The sequence below is a fragment of the Barbus barbus genome (assembly GCF_936440315.1).
Source record: "Barbus barbus genome assembly, chromosome: 39".
Taxonomy (NCBI): Eukaryota; Metazoa; Chordata; class Actinopteri; order Cypriniformes; family Cyprinidae; genus Barbus; species Barbus barbus.
The window spans coordinates 8635677-8660477 of record NC_136717.1 but is presented as its reverse complement, the minus strand read 5'-3'; the positions used below and the strand labels follow the sequence as shown (position 1 = coordinate 8660477).

The window sequence follows — 24801 nt, the reverse complement described above, 5'->3', positions numbered from 1 at the left end:
TTTCATCTTTGCTTCCTTACTAAATTCTGTTCCTGATCTGTTAGTTTGAAAACTACTTCTAAATAGCTATGTTTCCATCCAAAGATTCAAATTTAACTTGTGCGCAAAACTGGAATATCGCATTAAACATTTACGCATAAAACATTTGCGAATAAAGCACTGTTTCCACCCAACAAGTCAAAGAGAACAAAATTGTCACTTCCTGATAAACTGGCAATAAATATTGTTAAGAAAAGTAGCAGAAGCCACTTAATATAATAATTTTCACATATGATGAATTGCTTGCACCTCAGAGCGAGTAGATGAAACAAAATAAATGCTTCCATTGCTTTCGGAGGTGGACGCCTACTGTTTGGGAACGCAGTCGTGTAATACAATTATACAGAAATACTTTGATGACAGACTTTGCTCAGGCATTTCAGAACAACCAAAACAATATTTCAGATGCTGTGGAATGAGATCGGTCTGCTGGTTAGTCAAGTTATCCCATCCCATCATGCAAAATCACGTCTTTTTTGATGCGCATGGTGGAATTTATTCGGTAAAAGTGTTTCTATCGTAGTTAATGCACATTTTTTCTTAGCAGATAAAAAGTTTTTATACACATTTATAGAATTTATGCACATCTTGGCATTTCCATCCAGTTCCAAATAGGTGGATGGAAAGAGCTAATGTTGACTGTTTCTTGTTTTCTTTCACATTGTAAATTAATTTGACATACACCTTCCAGGTGCACCCTAGACACATCATCAGTGATGTTACCTGGGGTCATCCGGTGTTTCGGGTCTTTCAACATCATACACCCTCGTCCAGGCGACCCAGCCAGGGGTGATCAGTCCCCGACTTGTGTCTAGGTAGCCTATGTAGTCCACGGATCGCCCCTTTTTATCCACAGCCATCTTGATGCTTTCTCCGCGGCATCCATGATGTTCCTGATGGCTTTATTCTTGTGCAGTCCCCTGATTCCCAAGAGCTTCAGGGCCCTGCACAATGACTGGCCGACAAATCCTCGGCAGCCAACCTCAATGTGGAGGCAGTGGGTCTTCCATCCCCTGTTACGGCATTCACCTGCCAACTCCTCATACTTGGCCCTCTTCCGTTCAAATGCCTCTTCCATCTGGTCTTCCCAGGTCACAGTCAATTCCAGTAAAACCACCTGCCTTGATGATTCCGAAAATAGGGCTGATGCGTCTTTCCTCCACCCCTGCTCGGATTTCTTCCTGGACCAGTTGACGCCTGTCCTTTCCCCGGGCCTTATCATACTGAGGTTTCCACCCGCTTGTGCGGGATTGACCCATAAGCGTTGGCAAGGTCGAGCCACTGCCAGGTCCCCGTCACCTTCTCGAGCCTCCCATGTAATGTGACATTATATTCAAATTTTCCTTATTTGGATTTATTTAGATATTAAAGCTTTGTTATATACAGGTACATCTAAAAAAATTTGAATATCATGAAAAAGGTCAATATTTTTTGTCACTCATTTCAGAAAGTGAAACCCATATATTATATAGATTCATTACACATAGAGTGAAATATTTCAAGCCTTTATTTCTTGAAATTTTGATGATTATGGCTTATGACAGATAATGAAAACCCAAAATTCAGTGTCTCAGAAAATGTGAATATTACATAAGATCAATAAAAAAAGCATATTTTAAACAGAAATGTTAGGCTTCTGAAAAGTATGTTCATTTCTATGCACTCAATATTTGGTGTAATGGAAGCCCAGGTTGCTTTGATAGCGGCCTTCAGGTCATCTGCATTGTTTGGGTCTGGTGTCTCTCATCTTCCTCTTGTCAATACCCCATAGATTCTCAATGGGGTTCAGGTCAGGCGAGTTTGCTGGCCAATCAAGCACAGTGACGCCATTGTCATTGAACCAGCTTTTGGTGCCTTTGGCAGTGTAGGCAGGTTCCAAGTCCTGCTGGAAAATGTAATCAACATCTCCATAAAGCTTGTCAGCAGAAGGAAGCATGAAGTGCTCTAAATTTTCCTGGTAGATGGCTGCGTTGACTGTGGACTTCAGAAAGCACAGTGGACCAACACCAGCAGATGACATGGCAGTCCAAATCATCAATGACTGTGGAAACTTCACACTGGACTTCAAGCAACATGGATTCTGTGCCTCTCCACTCTTCCTCCAGACTCTGGGACTTTGATTTCCAAATGAAATGCAAAATTTACTTTCATCTGAAAAGAGGACTTTGGACTACTGAGCAACAGTCCAGTTCTTTTTCTCTTTAGCCCAGGTAAGATGCTTCTGACGTTTCTGTTTCAGAAGTGGCTTGGTAGCCCTTTTCCTGAAGACATCTGAGCGTGGTGACTCTTGATGCACCCCCCCCCCCCCCATCTCAAAATATTTATTTGTTGCCTCAGGGCAACATTGCGCAACAATGGTACAGAATTACGCAGGAAATTCTCCATTCACATATCATAAGACAAAGTTTAGAGAGCAATTCAAAATCACAAATTTGTCAAAACATGTCAAGAAATCATTAAATGAAAAGGGAAAAACACTTGAAACACATTGATATATTGCATTTGATTCAGACGTAGGTTTGTGTCATGGTGCGAGGCTGGGAAACTCCGGTCCTGGAGGGCCACTATCCTGCAGAGTTTAGCTCCGACCCTAATCAAACACACATGCCTGTAGCTTTCTAGTGATCTTAAAATACATTCATTAGCTTGTTCTGATGTGTTTGAGTAGGGTTGGAGCTAACTCTGCAGGACTGTGGCCCTGCAGGACCAAAGTTTCCCATGTCGTGTCATATCATGTACTTCATCAAATTAGATTTTACTCTGTGTTAAATTTCAAGAAGCACTTCTTCTCTGCTGTGAAACAGAGTTGCACATTACACATTTTGCATATCACTTTGGGTGTTCCTTTGCACCCAGGAACCTTGCATCTTCCCTTTTTGTCACACATAATGAGAAATCCTGGTTAGGGATGGGAGCTGTGGACTCCTTACTGCGCAATGTTGCCCTGAGGCAACGAAAAGAAAAACTGAATTTCTGAACATGCTAAATAAAATATAAAAATCATAAAACCTGACAAAAGTCTTCTATACACCTTCATACACACAAATATTTTTTATGTACAGTTCATGTCATTTTAAATAAGATTACTAAAGCAAATAATATTGCTGCCTTCTCACACCATGTGCTCCTGTGACCATGTGTCAGAACAGGATGTCCAACCTTCAAATGGTGCTTGATAGTGACTCCCACGCCTTATTGGACTGCTGTTTGATACTATTCAAACATTTTAATTGGTTGCAATCATTTAAAAAAACATGCACTTAACATGGGGCATAAGAAAAACTTTCCCACTATGCAGTAGAGGGTTAACTTGGCAGTGTAAAGACACCTATAGTTTAGTCTAGTTTTCTCATTTTTCTGCCGCTGTGTTGCAAGTGCACCTACAGTATGATACCTAAAAAGCTTTGTCTTGTCCATAAGGCTCAGATTTTAAAAATGTTGTGGGTGATGTGAAAATGGTTTCCACAAACCTTGAGCTCCTTCCTACATAATTGTGTTTTGGCAATAAAACATTTTGAAGAGCTAAAAATCAATATACTTCTGTGATGGCTTTCAGGAAGCGTGTAACCTAACTTTCTGCACACGCTAAAAACCTGACCAGTCTTGCCACTTTGTTTGCATGTGTTTGCATTGGTAATTTCCTGCATTGCGAGCAGCTTTAGTGTTGAATGCAACAGCCTGCTAAAAGAGATTGTTGGCAGTGGTGCCGTGACGTTTAGACAGCAGTGAGGAGTGAGTCATTGCTCACATGCTCATCCAAATAGCTCTGGCACACACATACAAACAGACACACATGGAGCCAACATAACTCTTGTCCATGCACTTGTATATCCAAGTAGTTTAGACTGTGTCATTGCAGAACTTTTTACTTTTAGATTCATGCACTGATGAGTCCCTGAAGGCAGGAGGTAATGAGATCAGTTTTTCACACAAGCAGGGGTTTGATTGACTCTGAATATCCCGTTTATAAGAGCCAGTTGCCTTACAGTCTCTCTGCTGGAAACTGCCTCTTTCATGCTCTACTGATGACCCTTCTGACATATTCTGTTTTAGGACACTTTGTTTTGTGTCGCAGAGGTGCAAGATGCAGATTACAGTAGCTAGCAGGGATGGAAATCAAGAACTTACTGTTCTTTTTAAATTGTATGTAAAACTGGAGTATGCCACTTTGTTGTCACATGTTGTCATCACATTAGTCTCGCGTAGCCAGACTTTCAGACTGACGGCAGAAGATCTGAGAACCTTGGCTGCTTTGAATGGCCTAGGTCTGCCCAAGAGGCCATACAACCAATCTCGTTTTGTTTTGTGCCACGTCATGTTTAGGGGCCCATTACGAAAAATACGTTTATTGAAGTGTGCTATTAGTATACTTCTTTTAAACTAAAAATAGGACAGCATACTTTTAGTCCACTTTTTGTGTACTTCTCAGAAATGAGCTTTATGTACTTCTCAGAAATATACTTAACATTATATTTAAGTATACTTGACTTATACTTAGAAAAAGTATAAATATATTTGAGCTATACTTGTGCTCTTAGAATCAGTGTTTTCATCGTTATACGGTAGGGAGCGCAGCCGATACCGCCATTTTCTGCGGATCGGGTATCGGTGAGACGGGACCGATCCAAATCCGATATTGTGCGTATACTATTCTGTGTTATTGTTAAGACCCACGAAAGCACAAAAACATTTTAAAGCACCATAAAGTCAAAGTCCAAGTGTTCTGAAGCAATTCCATAGTTTAATGTGAGTACAGATGAATATTTAAGTCCTTAAATTCAAGTTCATGTAAACTCTTCTCTCCGCTGCGTCTGTCTGTCATCCTCCATTCAGCGTTCAAACTGTGTCACGTTCGGTTAAGACAGTCAAGACGATGAAACTCTCTCCAAGAGAGAACAATAACTAAAATGTAAAACTGGTAAAAGAAAAGGCTTAATAAACTATTTTCAAGATGCCGTTCCGTTCGTGTCCTCTTGATTTGTGGTCGTTACCTGTCCACGGATGATGGACATGATCGTTGTCTTCAGTGTCTGGGCATCCAACACACTGAAGACACGTTCGGGGATGATTCATGCGCCTGTTGTGGACATATGAACATGACGGCACTGCGAGCCTTTCTTTTCTAAAAAGATTGGCACCCTCTGCCACCACCCGCCCCGGTCTTTCTGACTCGAGCAGAGGACTGCCGGCTGGTGCTCTGGGAGATCTGAGGGTCACAGTAAGAGCTTCTCTGCCGGGTACATCCCCACGGACCTCTTACTCCTCACGCAGCGATCGTCCCGTCCAGTTGCCGGGTGATTTCGCTGGTCTGTCCTGCAAGACCGCCAGCATTTAATTTGGCGTGCCGCCCGAGGATCAGATGTCGATCGCAGCATCAGGGGATGGGCTTTCGTCCTCCGAGGATGAAGGTTCGGCGGGGCTGCCCCCCTCGGGTGTGGTCACAATTACCGAACCGGACCCGGAGCTGACGGCCATGCTTGCCTGGGCAGCCGCGGGGATCGGGCTGGAGGTCAACAGACAGCCCAGTCCCGAGCCCTCGCAGCCTCGCGGCTCACAACCGTGCTCTGTCCCGGTGCTTTTCTTACCGGAGGTGCATGAGGAAGTCGTGGACGGCCCCATTCACGGCCAGAAGCCACTCCTCTGCCTCCTCCGTCCCCACTACCCTCGAGGGTGGGGCAGCCAGGGGGTACGAGGACATTCCCCAGCTGGAGAGAGCGATTGTGGTGCACTTGTGCCCGTAAAATGCCGCCACTTGGAGGAACCGTCCGCGTCTCCTGTCCAAAGCCTGTAAGCTGACGGCCGCTCTCGCACCAAAGCTTACAGTGCTGCAGGCCAGGCCACCTCTGCCTTGCATTCCATGGCTATCCTGCAGGTTCACCAAGCCAAGGCTCTAAAACAAATGCACGAGGGTAGTCTCGACCCGGGTTAATGCAAGAGCTGCACACCGGCGACTGTCTTCGCCCTCCGGGCGACGAAAGTCATGGCACGGTCCCTCGGGAAGGTGATGTCCACCATTGTGTTGTCCAAGAGCCATTGTGTTGTCCAACCTGGCAGAGATGAAGGACGTCGACAAAGCATGCTTTCTCGATGCTCCCATCTCCCAGGCGGGGCTGTTCGGCGACATTGTCGAGGGCTTTTCCCAGCAGTGCAGAAGCAGACTGATCCAGCACATCCTGCCACTGCTTCCCCGCGGGCCAGGCCTCAGTCTGCTCGTCGCCGTGGGCACCCTCCTGCGTCCTCCAGAGCCGCTCCGCCCCATGCTGCATCGACACCTAGACTGGGGCGTCAAGCCTCTCGCAGGAGTGCGGCGTCCCCCGCGCCTCAGCCGGCCCCCAAGTCCTCCATGAAGACGACGAGGCGGCCCTGACGCGGGCAACCCGGAGATGTGGAATTTTGCTCTTTCCCAGGAGATGGCGAGGACAGCGTTGCTCCTTCCCCCGGAGGAGGGTCGAGGTCTTCACTGGGGATATGTCCCCGGGGCTCATCCAGGTGTCCGGCCTCCGCCGACGATCAGGGCCGCAGACATCATCTCCCGGCGCCGATCCACCATGTGATCCGCACACGGACTGAGAAACAGAATAAGAAAGAAACAGACAAATATTAGTGTAGATGCCATTCTTCTTACAATGTAATGAGTACATTGTGTGTTATGAGGAGTGTTCCCGGTTCCGGTTGATCTAATTAATGCAGCCTAACAATCCTTTAACGGATTTGAATAATAATATCCTAATATCTGCCAAGGGTAACATTTAAAGCGTGAAAAGTAACGGCCCTAGTACTGAGCCTTGAGGTACTCCATACTGCACTTGTGATCGATATGATACCTCTTCATTCACTGCTACGAACTGATGGTGCTCAGATAAGTACGATTTAAACCATGCTAAGGCAGTTCCACTAATGCCAACAAAGTGTTCTAGTCTATTTAAAAGAATGTTGTGGTCGATAGTGTCGAGTTATACTTAAAGCCTGCCCGCTGAGAAATACTGAGAATATTGCTATAAATTTTAGCAACACCTCCCCCTTTACCTTTTGGACGTGGCTCATTTTTATAGCAGTATTCTTGGGGGGTAGACTAATTTAAAGTAATGTATTAATCTGGTTTTAGCCATGTTTCTGTCAAACAGAGCAAATCTAGGTTATGATCATTGATCAAATCGTTTACAAAAAGTGCTTTTGTGGAAAGGGACCTGATATTCAGTAAGCCAAGTTTTATCAATTGTTTCTCTGTGTTGTAAACATTTATTATTTGTTGAACATCAATTAAATTGGTTTGGACATTTTCTGTATTTTCTAGTTTGGGGTACAGACCCAGTTTCTATAGTGTGATATCTAGTTGAAGGAGTTGATCGGCTCCATCTACTTTTGATTATCATTCTGAATCCAATTCATGGTCTTTGTTCAGCTTTTTGTTCAAAATGTTGTTTCTTTATTTTTATATATGAAACTTACCCATATTCAAGTGTTTAAAAAAAGAATGAAGATAGAATACAGTGTTTTTGTTTACAACCAAATACCTTGTTCTTTCTTTTGATGTTTTGTATGCTCAGATATTCATATAACAAAGTATATACAAATTAATAACTAAAAGGGACATAGTGGTATACTTAAAGTATGATGTAAAGTTCACTTAAAGAAAACTTATGAGTAATAAACTAGTAGTACACTGAGACTATACTTCACAGAGTACTAAAAAGGTATTTAATTAAGTATTTAACTATCATTATACCTATAAGTTCACTTTTAGTATTGTTGCAGTACAAGCTAAAAACATTGATGTAAACTAGTTGTGTACTCAAAGTTTAATACTGTTATACTTAAAGTATACTTAAAAGACGCCGTGTCCTCCGGGTTAAAGAGGAGGGAAACCTTCCAGTATGTTATTAGCGTTCACAGGGCTCTAGACTCATTCTTCCCACTGGCCGAAGTTTTGCGACTAACTTTCTCAGTTGGTTGCACTAGCACATAATTTGGTCACAATTTATTTTTATTTATTTTTTTGCTACAACATTTGATTAATCAATGCATGCTGATGAACTTGTATCATAGTTTATAATTATATGGTAATGAAAGTGTTCAACGTTCAACCCATTCTTTTTCATCAGTATTATTTGTGATTTAAATTTTGTGAACAGGAATTCCTTTTTTATGCGCTTTCACTTTCACTTTCACTTTCAAATTTGCGATTTTGGTGTCACATTTTACAAGAAAAGTTTCAAATTTCTTTTTTGCTTATCTATACACCTTTCACTTTTTAAGACTAAAACAAAAGATTCATTGTTATTCTTAATTAAAAAGCACAACAACAATACGGTAAATATTTGCTACAGTATTAATGAATCTTTGTTCATATTAGTTAACAAAACTAAATTATATTAAATCAAATTATATTTTCATCAAATTATATTAACAGATACAACGTTTAATTTTAATAATGTATTAGTAAATGTTAGAATTAACATTAACTTTGATTAATAAATGCTTTAGAATTATTTTTAATTGTTAGTTCATGTTAACGAATGTAGCTAACTATGTAAACAAATGGATCCTTATTGTAAAGTGTTACCTAGACACGTAATTGCTGCAATTAGATTGCCAGATTCAGTTTAGCACTGTAATATGCCTATTTTAGAAATATCAAAATAGTTCTGAAAATTCTACAAATATTGTATTGTTTTTGTCTAGTAGTAACCTAACTGGTAGCAAATATTTTATAATTATCAGTGACTTTTTTGTTGAGACTTTTGGATGTTTTCTAGTCTGCTGCCTGATATGACAGCTCAAGATAGTCACTAGTGAAGGGCATGTGGCTGCATTATTATGATATTATATATGATGTTTTAAGAGTTCTTGTGGTGATTGGTCACATGACATTTATTGCGCACATTACTGGCTTGTAAAAGCCTGTAGCCAAGAAATAATCGCCCATGATAAAGCTACTTTGTGGCTTAAATGGTAATTTTTTCGTTATGCTCTTCTGGGTCTCTCTCATTGCCTTAATTTTCATCAATTTATTCTCTTCCACGTGCATCCCTAATTTGCCATCACAATTTCCCATTTTCTATTTCCCCTACCGTTGTGTATGTGTTTATGTTTGTGTCTCATCAGCTTGGATATAATTCTGCTGCAAATTGCATGAAGGAAACATTTGACCGTCACCAAACGTGTGTGTGTGTGTCAGAGAAGAGAGCATGCCTGCACTGTCAGTCGCATTGGCCTCTTAAAGAGATACCTCTGCTTTTCTACTGTCTCTTTCTGCAGTGCCGCCCTCTCTCCTAATCTCTCACTCACCTACTTTCTCTGTCTCTCTCTCACTGCGGCTTGTCTTTCTGCAGATCTTGCGTTCTTTCAGCCTGTGTGTGTGTGTGTGTGTGTGTGTGTATGTGTATGTGTGTGCGCGTGCGTGTTTGTGCGGAGGGATGGAGTCAGAGCAGGTTCATGTTGTGCTAGCAATGAGTCAGAATATTACAGTCTACATTTGTCATTGAGACCGGCCTCCAGTTTGAGGCTTATCTAACTAAAACAGGAGGAAGACACCATAGAGAGGACTGGTATTCTGTAAGTCACAGCTTGAAGAGACTAGTTTGTGTGTGGTTTGTTTCAGGTTCTTATCTGTCAATAACCCTGTGTGTTTTTTTTCTAGGCTGGTTTGGGGACTTTGTCTGCCATGCAAGACCTGAGGAGCGAATCGGAACGTCTCAATGAGGTCAAGGGTCATTTGGAAATTGCCTTACTGGAGAAACACTTCCTACGTAAGTACTGGAAGGATGTCTGTGCTTGTATTCTGTGTATGATATATGGAGTATAAAGCTGAACTAAAGTCGGGATTCCCTTGGATGTATATGTACAGTGTTTCATTCATACCTATAGTAGTAATAGTGGGTTCAGCATGCTTTGTATACCATGTCAAAAATTGATCGTGGTATTATACGATACTTTTCAGTACCTGACCCAAATGACAGTGTGCTGAGAAGTTTAATAGCAGCACTATAGCATACTTCCACAGTTTATTTTAATTTGTATAATTTATGAAGTCTTTACTATAATGACCATTATTCTAAAAAATACTTAAAAAATGTCAAAATTGAACTAGGGTGAAAAATTTAACTAGGGCTTGTGACAAAAACGCTACTGGAAATGACAAAAAATGCACTTGATATTTAACAGTCTGTGGGAAAAATGCCATACTGCTTGATATATTTCATGATATTTTATTCAAGGGCTTTCTCTTTGTAACAGAAAGATTTGTTCAGAATTTCATTTAATTAATTCAGTAGAGCTTTTGTCCTAAATTGATTCGATTTTCATGAAAGAAAAATACCTTCATAAAAATGTCCCTGAAATTCTGTTTCAGAGGTCAAATATTTTATATAAACATTCATTACATAAACATTTCTTACATTAGTTCTAACTTTGCATTCTTATTGGATGAGCCATACTTAAAGCCGCTGTAAAATAGCTGATATATGCTCACCTCTGAGTTTTGAAGAACACTTTTCTTTATTATAAATATTGTGTTTCAATTTAAATCCAGGGCTCAGTAATGATTCAACACTTGTTTGGTCTCAGTGCATTTTCATGTAGGTGAAGTATGTTAGCTGTTATAGTCTTCAGTTTTGTGAAAGGCCACAATTTCCTCTGTATCTTGACAGTGGGATTGTGTTTATGTGGTTGGTTTAATGAAAGAAATACACTCATATGGTCATTTTACCACATTGCTTAAGGCTTGTTCACACAAACACAATTGGTGCAAAATAGGGATGCACGATATTGGAATTCTGCCGATATTCGATATGCCGATATTTTTCAACTCATTTTGGCCGATATCGGTGCCGATATCGATATATTTCCTTTTGTTTGGAAACAACACCAAGTCTCTCCTGTGCAGAAATTATAAGCAAAATATTATTAATTTTGGTTAGTTTTTAACAAGAACTTATTTATTAGAATTAAATAAAAAATAATAAAGGTTTTTTAACAGTACATTGAAGCTTTGAAAATAAATATAAATCAACTATATCAATCGCTGCATTTTTTCCCCCAGAAAGATGCAGTGTTAACCCTAATATTTTATTTTAAGATTTAACATTTGTAGATGGTCTAAAACAAAAGAGTTGTAAAAATTCTGAAAATCTTTTAGAGCTCATGATTTGTTTAAAAAATAAAACGTTACACATTTATGAATAAATCAGTATATATAAAATTATTTAATTTACAAGTGTCGTGTTTGTGATTTTTTTTTCATGTAAGCTATAGCTTCTGACCATTAAATCAAAACATACTTATTTTATTACATCAATTACTGCTTTATTTAATCAGAAACACAGTCTAAATGTTATTTGTGTAGGCTATTTTACTTTTAATTTAATTAGAAGTAGGCCAACTGCGCCCCTACTATTAAAACTACTTACCGAACGGGCATTAGGACCTTGGGGAGGCTGTCACTGCTGCCCCTGCTTGTGCTATAACTGTTTACTCTTTCCCACACCGAACGCGTCATTCTGTACGTGCCTTCACACATTAAATGCAGCGATCCAAAACAGTCAATCTATTCATCATTCAGACAAAACTTTGCTTCAAGAATGAGCCACATTGCTGACGTGATCTAATTGCTAGCACACCCTGAGCACATGCGAGTTAACCCCTTCCCCTTATCGGCAAGACATATCGGCATAATTTTGCATGTCAGGCCGATGCCGATATTTACATTTAAAGTCATTATCGGCCGATTTAGATATCAGTCCGATAATATCGTGCATCCCTAGTGCAAAACAATTACAATTCCTACCCATTTTTAGACTACTTAGCCTGATTACACTGAGTGTGTGGATGTGTGTGAGAAAAAAGTATTTTAGATACTTGTGTATGGGTGTTGTTATGAGTGAGCATTTGCTATCTTTTTATGCGACAAAATGTCAACACTATGATAGTAAAACTTTAAACACCTACATTTGGGACAAAATGTTCTTGCTGCAGTTCCCATGAGAAAAACTGCTTCCTAACGGAACTAAATAATGTCTTCATTAAAGGAATAGTTCAGGCAAAAATGAAGCTTGTCATGTTGATCCGACTTTATTCTGCCGAAGAAATAGAAACTGAAGCTTTTTAAGCTTTAAAAAAAAGATGCAAAAGCAGCATACAAATACGATAAAAGTCATCCACATGACTCTACATAGAAAGCCTTCTGAAGTCTTCATTGTGAGGAACAAACCATATTCAACTTATCACTGATAGTCCTATCATTGTACTGCTGAAAACTGAATCTTTGAGTCAGTTTAAAAAAATAACCGATTCAGAAAATGTATCTGTTTTGTGAACTGGATCAACTGATTCACTGAAGACTGCATGATTCATTCACAATAGGGCATCACTTCTCTCATGAATGGCTGAAGAAAGCTTAGGCTGAGTATTTTCAGTGAATAATGAGTGAAATATTTTGTATGGATTCTGAAGACTTTAGTACATGACTTACATTTTATGCCCTTTTTGAAGCATGAAAGCCTATATGGAAGACACATACTGAGAAAATATGAACCTTGGCTAGAATATCGTTTGATTTGCTCTGGATAAAAAATATATATATATCTGCCAAAAGCAGATAATGTTAAATGCAATGTGTCTATAAGGATTAGGCATATAGACAATATAATTAGCTCAGTGTAAAAACAATAGATATCAATAAGCAGTTTCTTCCATGACAGTAAAAACAATTAAAACATGCGTGTGTGGGGGGATATGATCATTGTGTCCATCACAGCTACAGTAAACATTGAAATGACATATGAACAGCAACTGAAGGACATTAGTGAACGACACAGTCACAGTCAGCTGTTATATAACCCTAAGCGTGCCACTGTCAGCAGACTCCCACACACAGGAGAACCCACACATGAGCTCTGCAGAGGAAGTGAGACAGCACACACACGCTACAGGAAAGTGAATGGGAGAGAGCTATTAAATATGAAGCAGGATAAGGATTACGGAGGGAAGCTGCTAGAGCATCAAGCAGAATTACAGTCATGTCTGTGAGCTCTGCGTTTCCTTTCAGAGATGTAGCACATATATGTGAATGGGAGAATTTTTTATGCTAGAAATTACAATGTTGTAGTCTTATTTAAAAAAAAATAATTAAATAAATAAATTCACTGTTTATATATAGGTTTTGAATGGAAGTCTTGTCATACAGTCTAGTTTGTTCACTCTTGAACATGCATGACATTAGCTGGACTAGATCACAGTTTTTATGATTTGTGCCAAAGGTTTTTATGGAACCATTATGACTAGAGGCCGATACCATTATTGTTGTTGCTGATTAATCAGCACGATAACCGGTTGCTGGCAAAAATCCATATACTGATAGCTTTTCCGGGTTGCATCCAACCTAGTTATCATTACTGGTATAATCCACTATTTGTTGACCGCTAATTATTATGCAATTTTATTACAGATTTGATACTTATTATTGTACTGTATCTTGTACTGAATCTTGATCAAAAGTTTTGGAGATTTTGTTGCTCCGCCGTTTAACATAAGAGCTGTATCTGCTTGACTGGAACGTCTACAAACTGAAAAGAAAATATATTTTCAGTTCATGCATTCCCTGGGAATTGAACCCATTATTTTGGCATTGTCCTTCTCTACTGCTCGAGCTACAGGATGTAATAAGATACCTGATAACAACAATAGATATTCTGAAGTAAGACTAGGCATGATGTGTCTAAAGCCATCTTTTTTTTTTTTTTTTTATTGAACCCAAGTTGGAATTGAATCGAACATTATTGAGATTTAAGCCTTTCAGAGGACAAGATTATCTGTGCATAATGACTTAAATATTGGATTGTTCATAAGACAAAGCTATTGCCTCTTGAAATATAGAGTCCTATGGGCTGCATTTTCAAAGCTTTTATTGTGCTTTTTCACAGTGTGTGAGTGTCACATTTCAAATCACCATTTTTTTTTTTTTTTGGGTCGGGTTGAAAATTCTTCTTTTATGTTTCATGGACAAGACAATCATGTGTTTCCTTGTTCTGTTCATTCAACTAAGTACATTTATTTACATTCATGCATTTGACTATCCAACATGACTTGCATTTCCTGGAAGTTGAACCCATGATCTTGCTGTTACGAGCACCATTATCTATCAGTTACGCTACAGATATAATTAATGGGAGTGTGCTTTTGACATTGGTCGGGGACGAGCATGACCCCCCCCACACACACACACACACACACAAAAGTATTGTTAATGTAGCCAACATAATTACTTCATCCTCACTGTCTGTATATATGCTTTATAGCCGTAGATCACACTTTTTTCCATTTGCTCTGTTTTGTCAAACACCGTATTTTAAACTCATTGACACAACTTTGTTAATTCCTGAAGCAAACTTTTATTTGAACTGTTTTGGACTGCTGTGAACATACCTGTGAGTTGTTCTAAATGCGGCTGCACTTCTCTTCTGGTGTGCAACCTATTCTTACTCTGTATACATACTGAACTGAACTGATATATATTATATAATACATATATATATTACATTTTTTTTTATCAAAATTATTGCTAGGGTCAATTTGGTACTTGCTGGATATTGGTAGGGACGTGTCCCTGGCGTCCCCCTCCTAATTCTATGCTCCTGGGAGTGTGTGTGGAACAGACGCTGAGTATGATCCCCCACCGCTGACATCAATTCCCACATATGATTGAGAGTCTATTTTTAAGTGTGTGTGTGTTTATCCCGTGTGTTCCCGTCTTATAGCTCTGACCCATTTAACACAACATTATAAGTCATTGCAGAGTAGTTGTGCTGACATCACAGACATTTCCTGTTCAACTTATTGTTTCAGTATTTTTCTAGAACTTAGATATATACATAACACAATTAAGTTTAAATATGATATGATTTTTTTTTTTTTTTTGGAATGGGGATTATGGCTTCATTTGTTGCATTATTTTCAAAATTAGTCCAAAATATGTCTACAAATTCAATTGATTTGTATATACTTTTTTTCTTACATTTGTATGATAAATACTAATAATGATAATGATAAATAATGTAATGTCTAAGTCCTATACTCAAAACATTACTATACATTATTACTTTTCTCAGTATCAAGTAACTGTTGCTTTATATTAGAAAATAATTCTGTATTTTGAGATTGCAAGCCACAATGTGTGTACTACAGTGAGGTTATAGAATAGAACCACAAGTCTGAGACCACTAATAAATAAGGTTTCTATTTAATTTGTTTCTAATGTAGTACGTTTTATACATCTTATATTATCAACAGTAAAAAGAAAACCGGTAATATTCATGAATTTCAGAAGGTCTTATTATTTAGTATGTCTCACAAATTTGCTTATTTGATTAGTGGCCTACAAAGAGGTTTACATTACATTTTGGAGCTTAGATTCAATGTGGTGTTAGACTATTGAACCTCACTTTACCTTGGCTTCTGATGTGATTTATAGTCTTTATTGAGGCATGGCAGCATGTGTGTGTGTGTCTGCTGTAGTGTCCATAGTGTCCATGTCCATTAGGGTTAAGAAATGAGATTAAGAGATGAAAAGTTCATCGCCTTCTCTCTGGCAGCAAATACCTAACACAAACAAAAGCCATACATGAAAATGCTGATTCAACCATATAAATCAGACATTTAATTTTAAGCTATATTATGTGAAAATTGACTACATTTAAAGCTGAATGCTAAGCTTCAGATTTGAAATATTTATCTTAACTGCACACTGTTTAGATTTATATTCTTGTTTCTAAGTGCATGAAATCCCAATTGTCTGGGACACAAAGAAAACCATGCAATGCCAGAAAACCAACCATGATTTATCTGAGGCCTCGGTTTTAAAAACTACCGTTCACAATATTCATAACACATGTGTGGGAATAAATGTTACATAACAGTTCCTAATGAATACACATCAGAGCTAAGGATTCCTTTTCCTGCATTATTTACTCTCAATCTCCCAGTTTAACACCAGACTCTAAATTAGCTATTCTCTATACTGTTATTTTTATCCCATGTTTTCTGTCTTGTATTTACCTTTCCTCCCTCCCCGCAGTAGACATCATGTTTTGTTAGGTTTCCAGAAAGAAATTGGAACAGGGCATACACATCATTTATAGTTTTTGCCAAAATTGATTAAAGGGATCAGGAACTGCCTTTGTTTTTCTTTGTTTCTTTGATTTTTTTTTTTTTTACTCGGAGGTAAACGCCCACTGCTGTGATTGGCTAATAGTTGTGTATGTTTGACAGCGTACATTCCTCATAGATGGACTGGGTCTGCTGTGACTTAGGTCAAAACTGCATAAATAAGAAAGACAAGTGTGTTGGTTAATCAGTTTAAATTAGGAGTTCAAGTTTATTTGTATAGCGCTTTTTACGATACAAATCGTTGCAAAGCAGCTCTACAGGAAATTAAGTTCCACAATATATTTATATATTGCAGAACCTTAATATATTTAACTTATGGCAAAATCTGGTAATTCTGTATGTTGCCTGAGCATTAGCATCCTCTGAGGTCCTCTGAGGGGTTGGCATTATCTTTTCTCAGGTGTTCGGTCATCTCAGATCATTTAAGGGTTGGATCCAGACTGAAGCTTCTTTAATTCCTAGAAAACAAATAGAGAAACAGAGAAACAAATAGAGACATAATTAGCATAGCTGCTGTTCCATTTAAGCAAAAATGATTTGTTCAACCCAAGCTAAAGAATAATAATAATGTACATTTGATCAGATATAACTGCAGTACAAGATTATAAGATGCATTATGTGAATGCTTGGCTAAAGAGATGTGTCTTTAATCTAGATTTAAACAGAGAGAGTGTGTCTGAACCCCGAACGTTATCAGGAAGGCTATTCCAGGGTTTGGGAGCCAAATGTGAAAAAGCTCTACCTCCTTTAGTGGACTTTGCTATCCTAGGTACTACCAAAGAGTTTTGCGACCTTAGGGAGCGGGTTGGATTGTAGCGTGGTAGAAGACAGGTTAGGTACGCAGGAGCTAAACCATTTAGGGCCTTTTAGGCAAGTAATAATATTTTGTAAATGATACGGAACTGAATAGGTAGCCAGTGCAGAGACTGTAAAATTGGGGTAATATGATCATATTTTCTTGACCTGGTAAGAACTCTAGCCGCTGCATTTTGGACTATCTGTAGCTTGTTTATTGAAGATGCAGGACAACCACCTAGCAGTGCATTACAATAGTCCAGTCTAGAGGTCATGAATGCATGAACTTGCTTTTCTGCATCAGAAACAGGTAGCATGTTTCGAAGCTTGGCAATGTTTCTAAGATGGAAGAATGCTGTTTTTGTAACATGGGAAATATGATTTTCAAAGGACAAGTTGCTGTCTAATATAATACCCAGGTTTTTTACTTTAGAGGACGTAACAGTACATCCGTCTAGTTGCAAATTGTAATCCAAGATATTCTGTGTACTGCTTTTTGGTCCAATAAGTCTTATCTGAATTTAATAGGAGGAAATTATTGGTCATCCAATCTTTTACATTTTTTACACAATCTATTAGCTTAGATAGTTGAGAAGTTTCATCTGGTCTTGTTGAGATATATAATTGAGTATCATCAGCATAACAATGAAAACTAATCCCATATTTTCTAATAATATTACCAAGAGGCAACATGTATATTGAAAATAGCAGAGGACCTAGGACAGATCCTTGTGGTACTCCATACTTTACTGGTGATAATTGAGATGACTCCCCATTTAAATGAACAAAGTGGTAGCAATCGGACAGGTAGAATCTAAACCATCTTAAAGCCTGCCCGTGAATACCAGTATAGTTTTGTAATCGATCTATGAGTATGTCATGGTCTATAGTGTCGAACGCAGCACTAAGATCAAGTAATAATAGCAATGAGATGCAGCCTTGGTCTGAAGCAAGAAGCAAGTCATTTGTAATTTTAACAAGTGTAGTTTCTGTACTATGGTGAGGCATGAAACCTGACTGAAATTCTTCATACAGATAATTTTTTTTGCAAGTAGGAACGCAATTGAGCAGACACAACTTTTTAAAAAATTTTAGACATAAACGGAAGATTTGAAATGGGTCTGTAATTTGCCAGTTCATTAGAATCTAGTTGTGGTTTCTTAATAAGAGGCTTAATAACCGCCAGCTTGAAGGGTTTTGGGACGTGACCTAAAGATAACGACGAGTTAATAATATTGAGAAGCAGTTCTTCTGCTACAGGTAACAACTCTTTCAGTAGTTTAGTGGGTACAGGATCTAATAAACATGTTGTTGGTTTAGATGCACTGATAAGTTTATTTAGCTCTTCCTGTCCTATAGTTGTAAAGCAGTGCAGTTTTTCTTTGGGTGCGATGAATGAAGCTGAAATACTAGACGCAGTAGAATCTACATTTGATATTGTATGTCTGATGTTATCTATTTTATCAGTAAAGAAATTCATAGTCATTAGTTTCAATAGTTCTATTTGTTTGGTTTCTGGTTAGGGACTGTCTGTAAGCAGAGGGAGTGCGGGAGGGGGAGAGCGATGGACTCACTCAGACGTGAGTGAGGGACACCAGCAGAAGAAAACTGGTGTCATAATTTAGGTACACTTGTAAATTTAAAGGTGTACGAGTGCACATCTATAGATTGAGAGATGTGCACAGTCTGGGGGGGACAAAATGCATTCTCTAAGGCCTTAAGAGCCCTATAGGCAATTAGTGCATTTGAAGGTATAAATACAGAGAATGTGAGACGCTAGAAGGGAGGATCTAGTCGTGAATTGCTCTACCAACTCTAAATTCCTACCGAGTTTTAGCGAATAGGTCAGATATTTTTTTTATGACTATTTTACTTTCTTTCATGTAAAGCACTTTGAATTACCATTGTGTATGAAATGTGCTATATAAATAAACTTGCCATGAACCAAGCCAATCAGTCACAAGGTGAAGCATAACATTACAAATTTGAATTTGAAGCAAACAAATATTTGAACATTGTAATAAATAAATAAATATATAACTAAAATGCAAGACTGCATACTTCACAGCTTTAATGAGGGAAATAACTAGGATCCCATGAAACATTGCAAATGAAATCTAATAAAAAATGACAGAGAAATATAAAGCAATTCATTATAAAATGTTGGGAGGCTGACTTGAGTACGTCATTTGCAGTGCTCAATGGAAGCATACAGAGCTAAAGAACGTTTTTAGCAAATTATTCTTGTTTTGACTCTGATTGGTGGGATTTTTGCATCATGCATCATGTAGTTTTTCACCAATAATTACACTGTGAAACATGATTATTTCAAAAATAAATTGAAGTAAAGCAGGCTGGCGGCTTAAATAGAAGCCAGTACCATCAACTAACAGCCTCATAGCTCACATAGCTAGGTAGGTCTAAAGGTTTATCGTTAAAAATCAATTTCCCTGTGGAGAAAATGAATGGTGTTTTTGCGCGACTGTTGCACTCTATTACTATTGCTTACAATTATCATTAGTGATTTGACCAAAAAAAGTAATAAACTTCAACATATAATTTGCTTAGCATTATTTGTGCTGCAGACGTTGATGAGAAGTGCTCAGTTTGACTTACAGTTTTCACCTTGCAGACAATAAAATGGATTAAACTGAAAGAGGGACCCAAATCACATGTCGGTTTCAGAATATGAATAATCCCTAGCAACCACGTAACAATGCACTAGCATAATTTCACAAAATTTGCACTTTAACAACTACAAACCAAAACCTGTCAATTGCCCAGCATAATCATGGTGGCTAGTTTTAGGGGCAAACACCTCTCACATATCTTTAGAAATGTAAAAATGTAATTTTCTCTTCATAAACTTCAAAGTGATAAAGCACCATTGGTTGCTTGTCAGATTTGTCTCTTCATTGTGGCCTTGACTTATAATTAGTATGACAGTGGTGCCGCTGGCAGGAACTGTGACAGCCTGTAAAATATCAGCTGAAGAGCGGGACAGAATTAGGCCAGTGAGTGGGCCAACATTGATCCAGAGCTCTTTACACAGAGACTAGATAGACAGAAGAGAATAAAACAGCAGAAAGAGAAAATGAGGATGTTAAAAGAGATTAATATATGAAAATGACTTTCATTATACCTCTAAAAACTCAGTAGTCTTGGTAATTTGCCCCCCTGGAAGAGCCCCTCATTATAATGATAAATGGTGGTTCAGATGGCCTCATCCTGCTGGGGTTTGCTGCTATATACAGAAACAACGTGCCAATGTCATTTCCCTCAGTACTCCTCCAATTTTGTTCCTCCTAAACTCTGAGAGACTGTCTCTTATTTACTACACCCACACCCTCTCCTCCGCTTTCTCTTCCTTTCAGGCAGGTTACCATGCGACAGCGGCATTCAGTTAGGGGTTTATTGTTGCTCTGAAAGGCTGCCGCTGACTCAGAGAGAGAAAGCTTATGTTTCCTCTCAGAGAAACGAGAGGTTCACTGCTGTGAAAGGCAGCACACATCACAGTACAACAACACGCCAACCATGTCTCAACCCTAGGCTTGCAAAACCAAGAACAGTGTCTTAAAGATCTCACCATGAATAATTAAAGATAATGACAGAATAGTCCACTCAACCATTTATTATAGTTTACTGGAATATCGTTGCTTTGGCATTAAAAATTTAAATTAATAATGATCTCCTCAAACTTAATAATGGATAATGTCTCAATATCAATCTATAAAGTATTCAAGTGCCAGACCCCCTAAAACTTAGACCAATAACAGAGTCCCTAGTAGACTCAAAACAATGTCAAACTCTTAGGTCCTACTTTATATTAAGGCGAGACACTACAGGTGAATAGGGTAAAAATTTTAACTAGCAGATATCACCATGAAACTTTCCCAGTTGATTACCTACATTAAGATGAGAAAAAAATGTATTACAAAGTTTCTGTAATTTTATGTTTAAATATGCAAATTAGGCATTATCTAATTAAATATGCGCTAATTTGCATATATTTTAAAAAACGAAATCTCAGAATTGGATAAAGCCAGGTTCAAAATTATTTTTTCATTGTGTTCACATATTAGATGGGAAAAAAATTACAGAGGGATTTATGGATATCTACTTTTGTTATCCTGTAAATCAGAATATACTGTCAATAGCCTTAAAAAATGTATTTTCGCCATGTTTTTTGGAATAAAATGTTATATAAATCAGGATAGGAATAATATATTTACAAATCCCTCTGTAATTGTCTTCATAATATAACTAGGTACAAGACTGGAAGGTTTGGTGTATATAGGTGCTACTGAAGTGGAGATTTCGGACTTGGAGTATGAGAAAAAAGTCATTTTGAGAAAACGGCTTTAAAGATTTATATTGTAAAAATCCACACATTTTTATATGAAAACATTGCTAACAAGCAAAACAACTGGCCAAGTAATTGTTTATAACAATGTAGACCATGAACAATGACAACTGAATAAAACAACATTGCCAAATAAGACCTTCAACTAACCACAGAGAAGCACAAATACAGACACAAACTTATCATCAGAACTGCAACTCTAGTCATCTATGTCCATCGGAACACAAAGTTCACCCATGAGGGTTGAAAGCCTAGCTCTCCATGCCTGCACCATATGTAGGCCCCTCACCCCTCTCTTGCTGATGCCTTTTCAGCTTTTTAGCTGTGCTCAGAGTCTTTCTGCAACGTTTTACACTCTCAGACCGGATGGATTCGGCTTTTGTGATCCTCAGCATGTCGGTTTCCCTGATGGTGGTGACGGTAACGACAGTGCTTTCCAGCCAAAGCTTATCCATAATGGCAAGCATGGCAGAGGCCCCCTCATTAAAAGTTGAAATGGCCATACTTGCAGCTGCCTCAACTCTACTCTTACCTACAAACACTGTTTTTGGACAGCGGGCCCAAATGACGGAGTTGAGGCACTCATTCGCATTTTGAGTGGCACCATGCTGCATGCGCTGCAGCAGGCTGTCACTTGACATGCGGTGATATACAGGTATCAGCTTCTGCCCCACCTCCCGAGACAAAAAGTTTCCTGCATGGAGCCTGTGGCTCTCTGGAGTTTCTCCATTTTCCTCCGCTCTCCTATTCCAACACCAGGACAGGTAGCACCTGGTGTGCAAGGGGACTTCGTCACAGGACATGCTATGGAGGAGACCAGCCCAGATCTCAATTTTCATTTTCTCTATGGAACCCTGGTTATTTAAAATTGCCCCCCTGTAATAATTTTGTAATGTTTTACATTTTTTGGCCGTTAATTTTCCCAGACCCTTCCCCCCCAATTTGCGTTCAACACTTAATTTTCGTAGTGCTGTGCCCATATGCTTATGGGCATGGTTGATGCATTCTAATTTTACTACCTCATGCCCAGGGTATGGGTTGAGGGATACCACCTCCCTGAATGCAGCACTGTCCCCATCTGACAGCATCTGAATGTATCTCAGCTGGTGGCGACTCACAGACCTGGCCCGCATCCTCTTCGCTGCCTCCTGCTCCATAGCCTTGCTTGAGCCCCTAAAATTTTGTGCACAGTCATGCGTTTCTCTCCAGCTGTCAATTTCCTCATCTGTAATCTTTCCCTCATGCCTGGCAGCTTCTTTAAGGGCACAAGCATGGCAATAGGAGGATAGAACCTCAAAGTCGATCACCAGTCCCGTAAAAATATCGATGCACACCCCGATCCCATAGTGTGATGTGAACCCTCTTTTCTGCCAAGTGCCATCAAAAGACACACTGATATCTATCACCGCATCTGCATCCTCTCTCAGCAACTCTGCCACATCTGCATCAATATCTGCATAGGCCTGCCTGACCTGCTCCCTGGTCCTGTGAAGTGACTCAAGACCTCTCTCAATTTCTGCCGCTAAAATGAAATGTGTATTGTATCAATAACTGTTCATTTGTTTTGTTTTTATAGATACAGCACACAGAAATTTGTACTGTAAAAGTAAAACTGACCACCGCAACACAACATAATGAATGAGATGGCACTTTATTCTATTCTTATAAATCTTATAAATAAATATTTCATCCATACAAAACAAATATTGTTACAGTAATGTTATGTTAGAAGGTGGTAACAGCCACACGTATTGGGCTATTTCTGACATTAGAAATTCTAAACCTCCCATCGACAGCTTACGTTCAGATGCGCTTCCCGAGGGCATTTCACTGGGTAATCCATCACTAATTTTCCTTTTCCCCCTTGCAAGTGACAACTGCTGTACTCTTTTCGATGATTGACGCGAAGTCATTTTCATTAATTCACTCAAAAGATCCCGCGGAAAGCTTAACCAAACAAGGAAGCGTCAACGCATACCATGTCATGTGACGATTCTGAACGAATCACGTCGTCAGAAATTGTCTTCAGCCAATGAGATTGCGCATTTAGAGTTAAATCCCCTCTTTTACTTTCACGATTGGTTGCTGATAGAAAGGAAATGACCATATTTGGATCCGACAGCATTGTAGAGAAGAGAGAGAGCTTTCCAGCAGTATACGTGATGACTGGGTACAGGCAGAGATCGCGGAGCAGCATGTTGATTTAGAACGCCAACTTTTGTTGAATTTATGAGAAATCTACAGACGCAAACAGACAAAGTGCAGTAAAATAAAGACCTAAATGTGTATTTCGGACTTTTTTTCACCACAAGTCTAAAAGAAGACATGTTATTGAAGACAAATATCCAAAAATCTCAAAATTGACCAATAAAAAAAAAACGATGTTTTTGCCTGCCGTGTCTCGCCTTAAGTAGCCTTATAACTACTATGTACTATGTATTGTGTATATACATGTTTTTACATTCTTCATATATTTTGAAAATGCCTGCATGTAATTACATGTGTAATTAATTTCTGTAATTACATTTATAGTTACACTGTTGACCCGACTCTTGCCCCTTAACCCATACCACCAAACCTGTCCCTAACTTACCCTTATCCCACCTCAATAGCAGCAGAAGTGTTTTCCAATACAATGTGAACACAGTAAGTATATTGTACTTATTTTTGATGTAAGTACATAGTAGTTAAGGCCAAATAATATAAAATGGGACCAACTCCTAAAAGACCTAAATTAATACCTAATACTCTCGATGGCTCCTGAAGTCCCAGAGCCACTTCAATACCAGACCTCCTCAGGCTATGACAAATTCGAGACTCCCAAATACTCATACTATTACTAAAACTCTCTAAAGACCTAGACAAATACCAGATTCCCTAAGGCCCAAACCTATACCAGATCCCTTAAGGCCCAAACCAGTACCCGTCCTTCGGATGAGATGTTAAACCGAGGTCCTGACTCTCTTTGGTCATTAAAAATCCCAAATTTCCCCATTGGCTTCTGACCATCGTGGCCTCCTAATCATCCCCATACACTGATTGGCTTCATCACTCTGTCTCCTCTCCACCAACAAGCTGGTGTGTGGTGGGCGTTCTGGCGCAATATGGCTGCCGTCGCATCATCCAGGTGGATGCTGCACATTGGTGGTGGTTGAGGAGACCCCCCCCCCCCCCCCCTTTTCTGAGTACCCAAAAAGCGCTATATAAATATAACTAATTATTATTATTATATAAATCCCTTAAGGCTCAAAGTCACTCCAGTACCAGTCCCCTTAAGACTAAGCCTATTCCAGACTCTAGAGGCCGCTAAAACCCAGACCAATATCAGATCCAGATGAATACCAGTCTTCCCCAAAGCCCAGTCCCACAACAATAAATGGCCCTCCCGCAAGACTCTGACAATAACAAATCAATAATAGACCTCCTAAGTCCAAGGCCAATAC

At 39.0% G+C, this 24801-nt stretch overlaps 1 protein-coding gene across 4 annotated transcripts in view; it reads left to right on the top strand.

Annotated features, from left to right (window-relative positions):
- The window catches only part of gramd4a (GRAM domain containing 4a), a 65145-nt gene that overhangs the window by 12105 nt on the left and 28239 nt on the right, over positions 1 to 24801 (top strand). For 3 of the 4 annotated variants that reach the window (XM_079398830.1, XM_079398829.1, XM_079398831.1), the window contains one exon: positions 9680 to 9788. In XM_079398830.1, coding sequence (XP_079254956.1) covers positions 9680 to 9788 — 109 coding nt within the window. Of the gene's footprint in view, positions 1 to 9367; positions 9595 to 9679; positions 9789 to 24801 lie in introns of those variants that run through there. The other variant, XM_079398832.1, reaches the window with a different exon arrangement.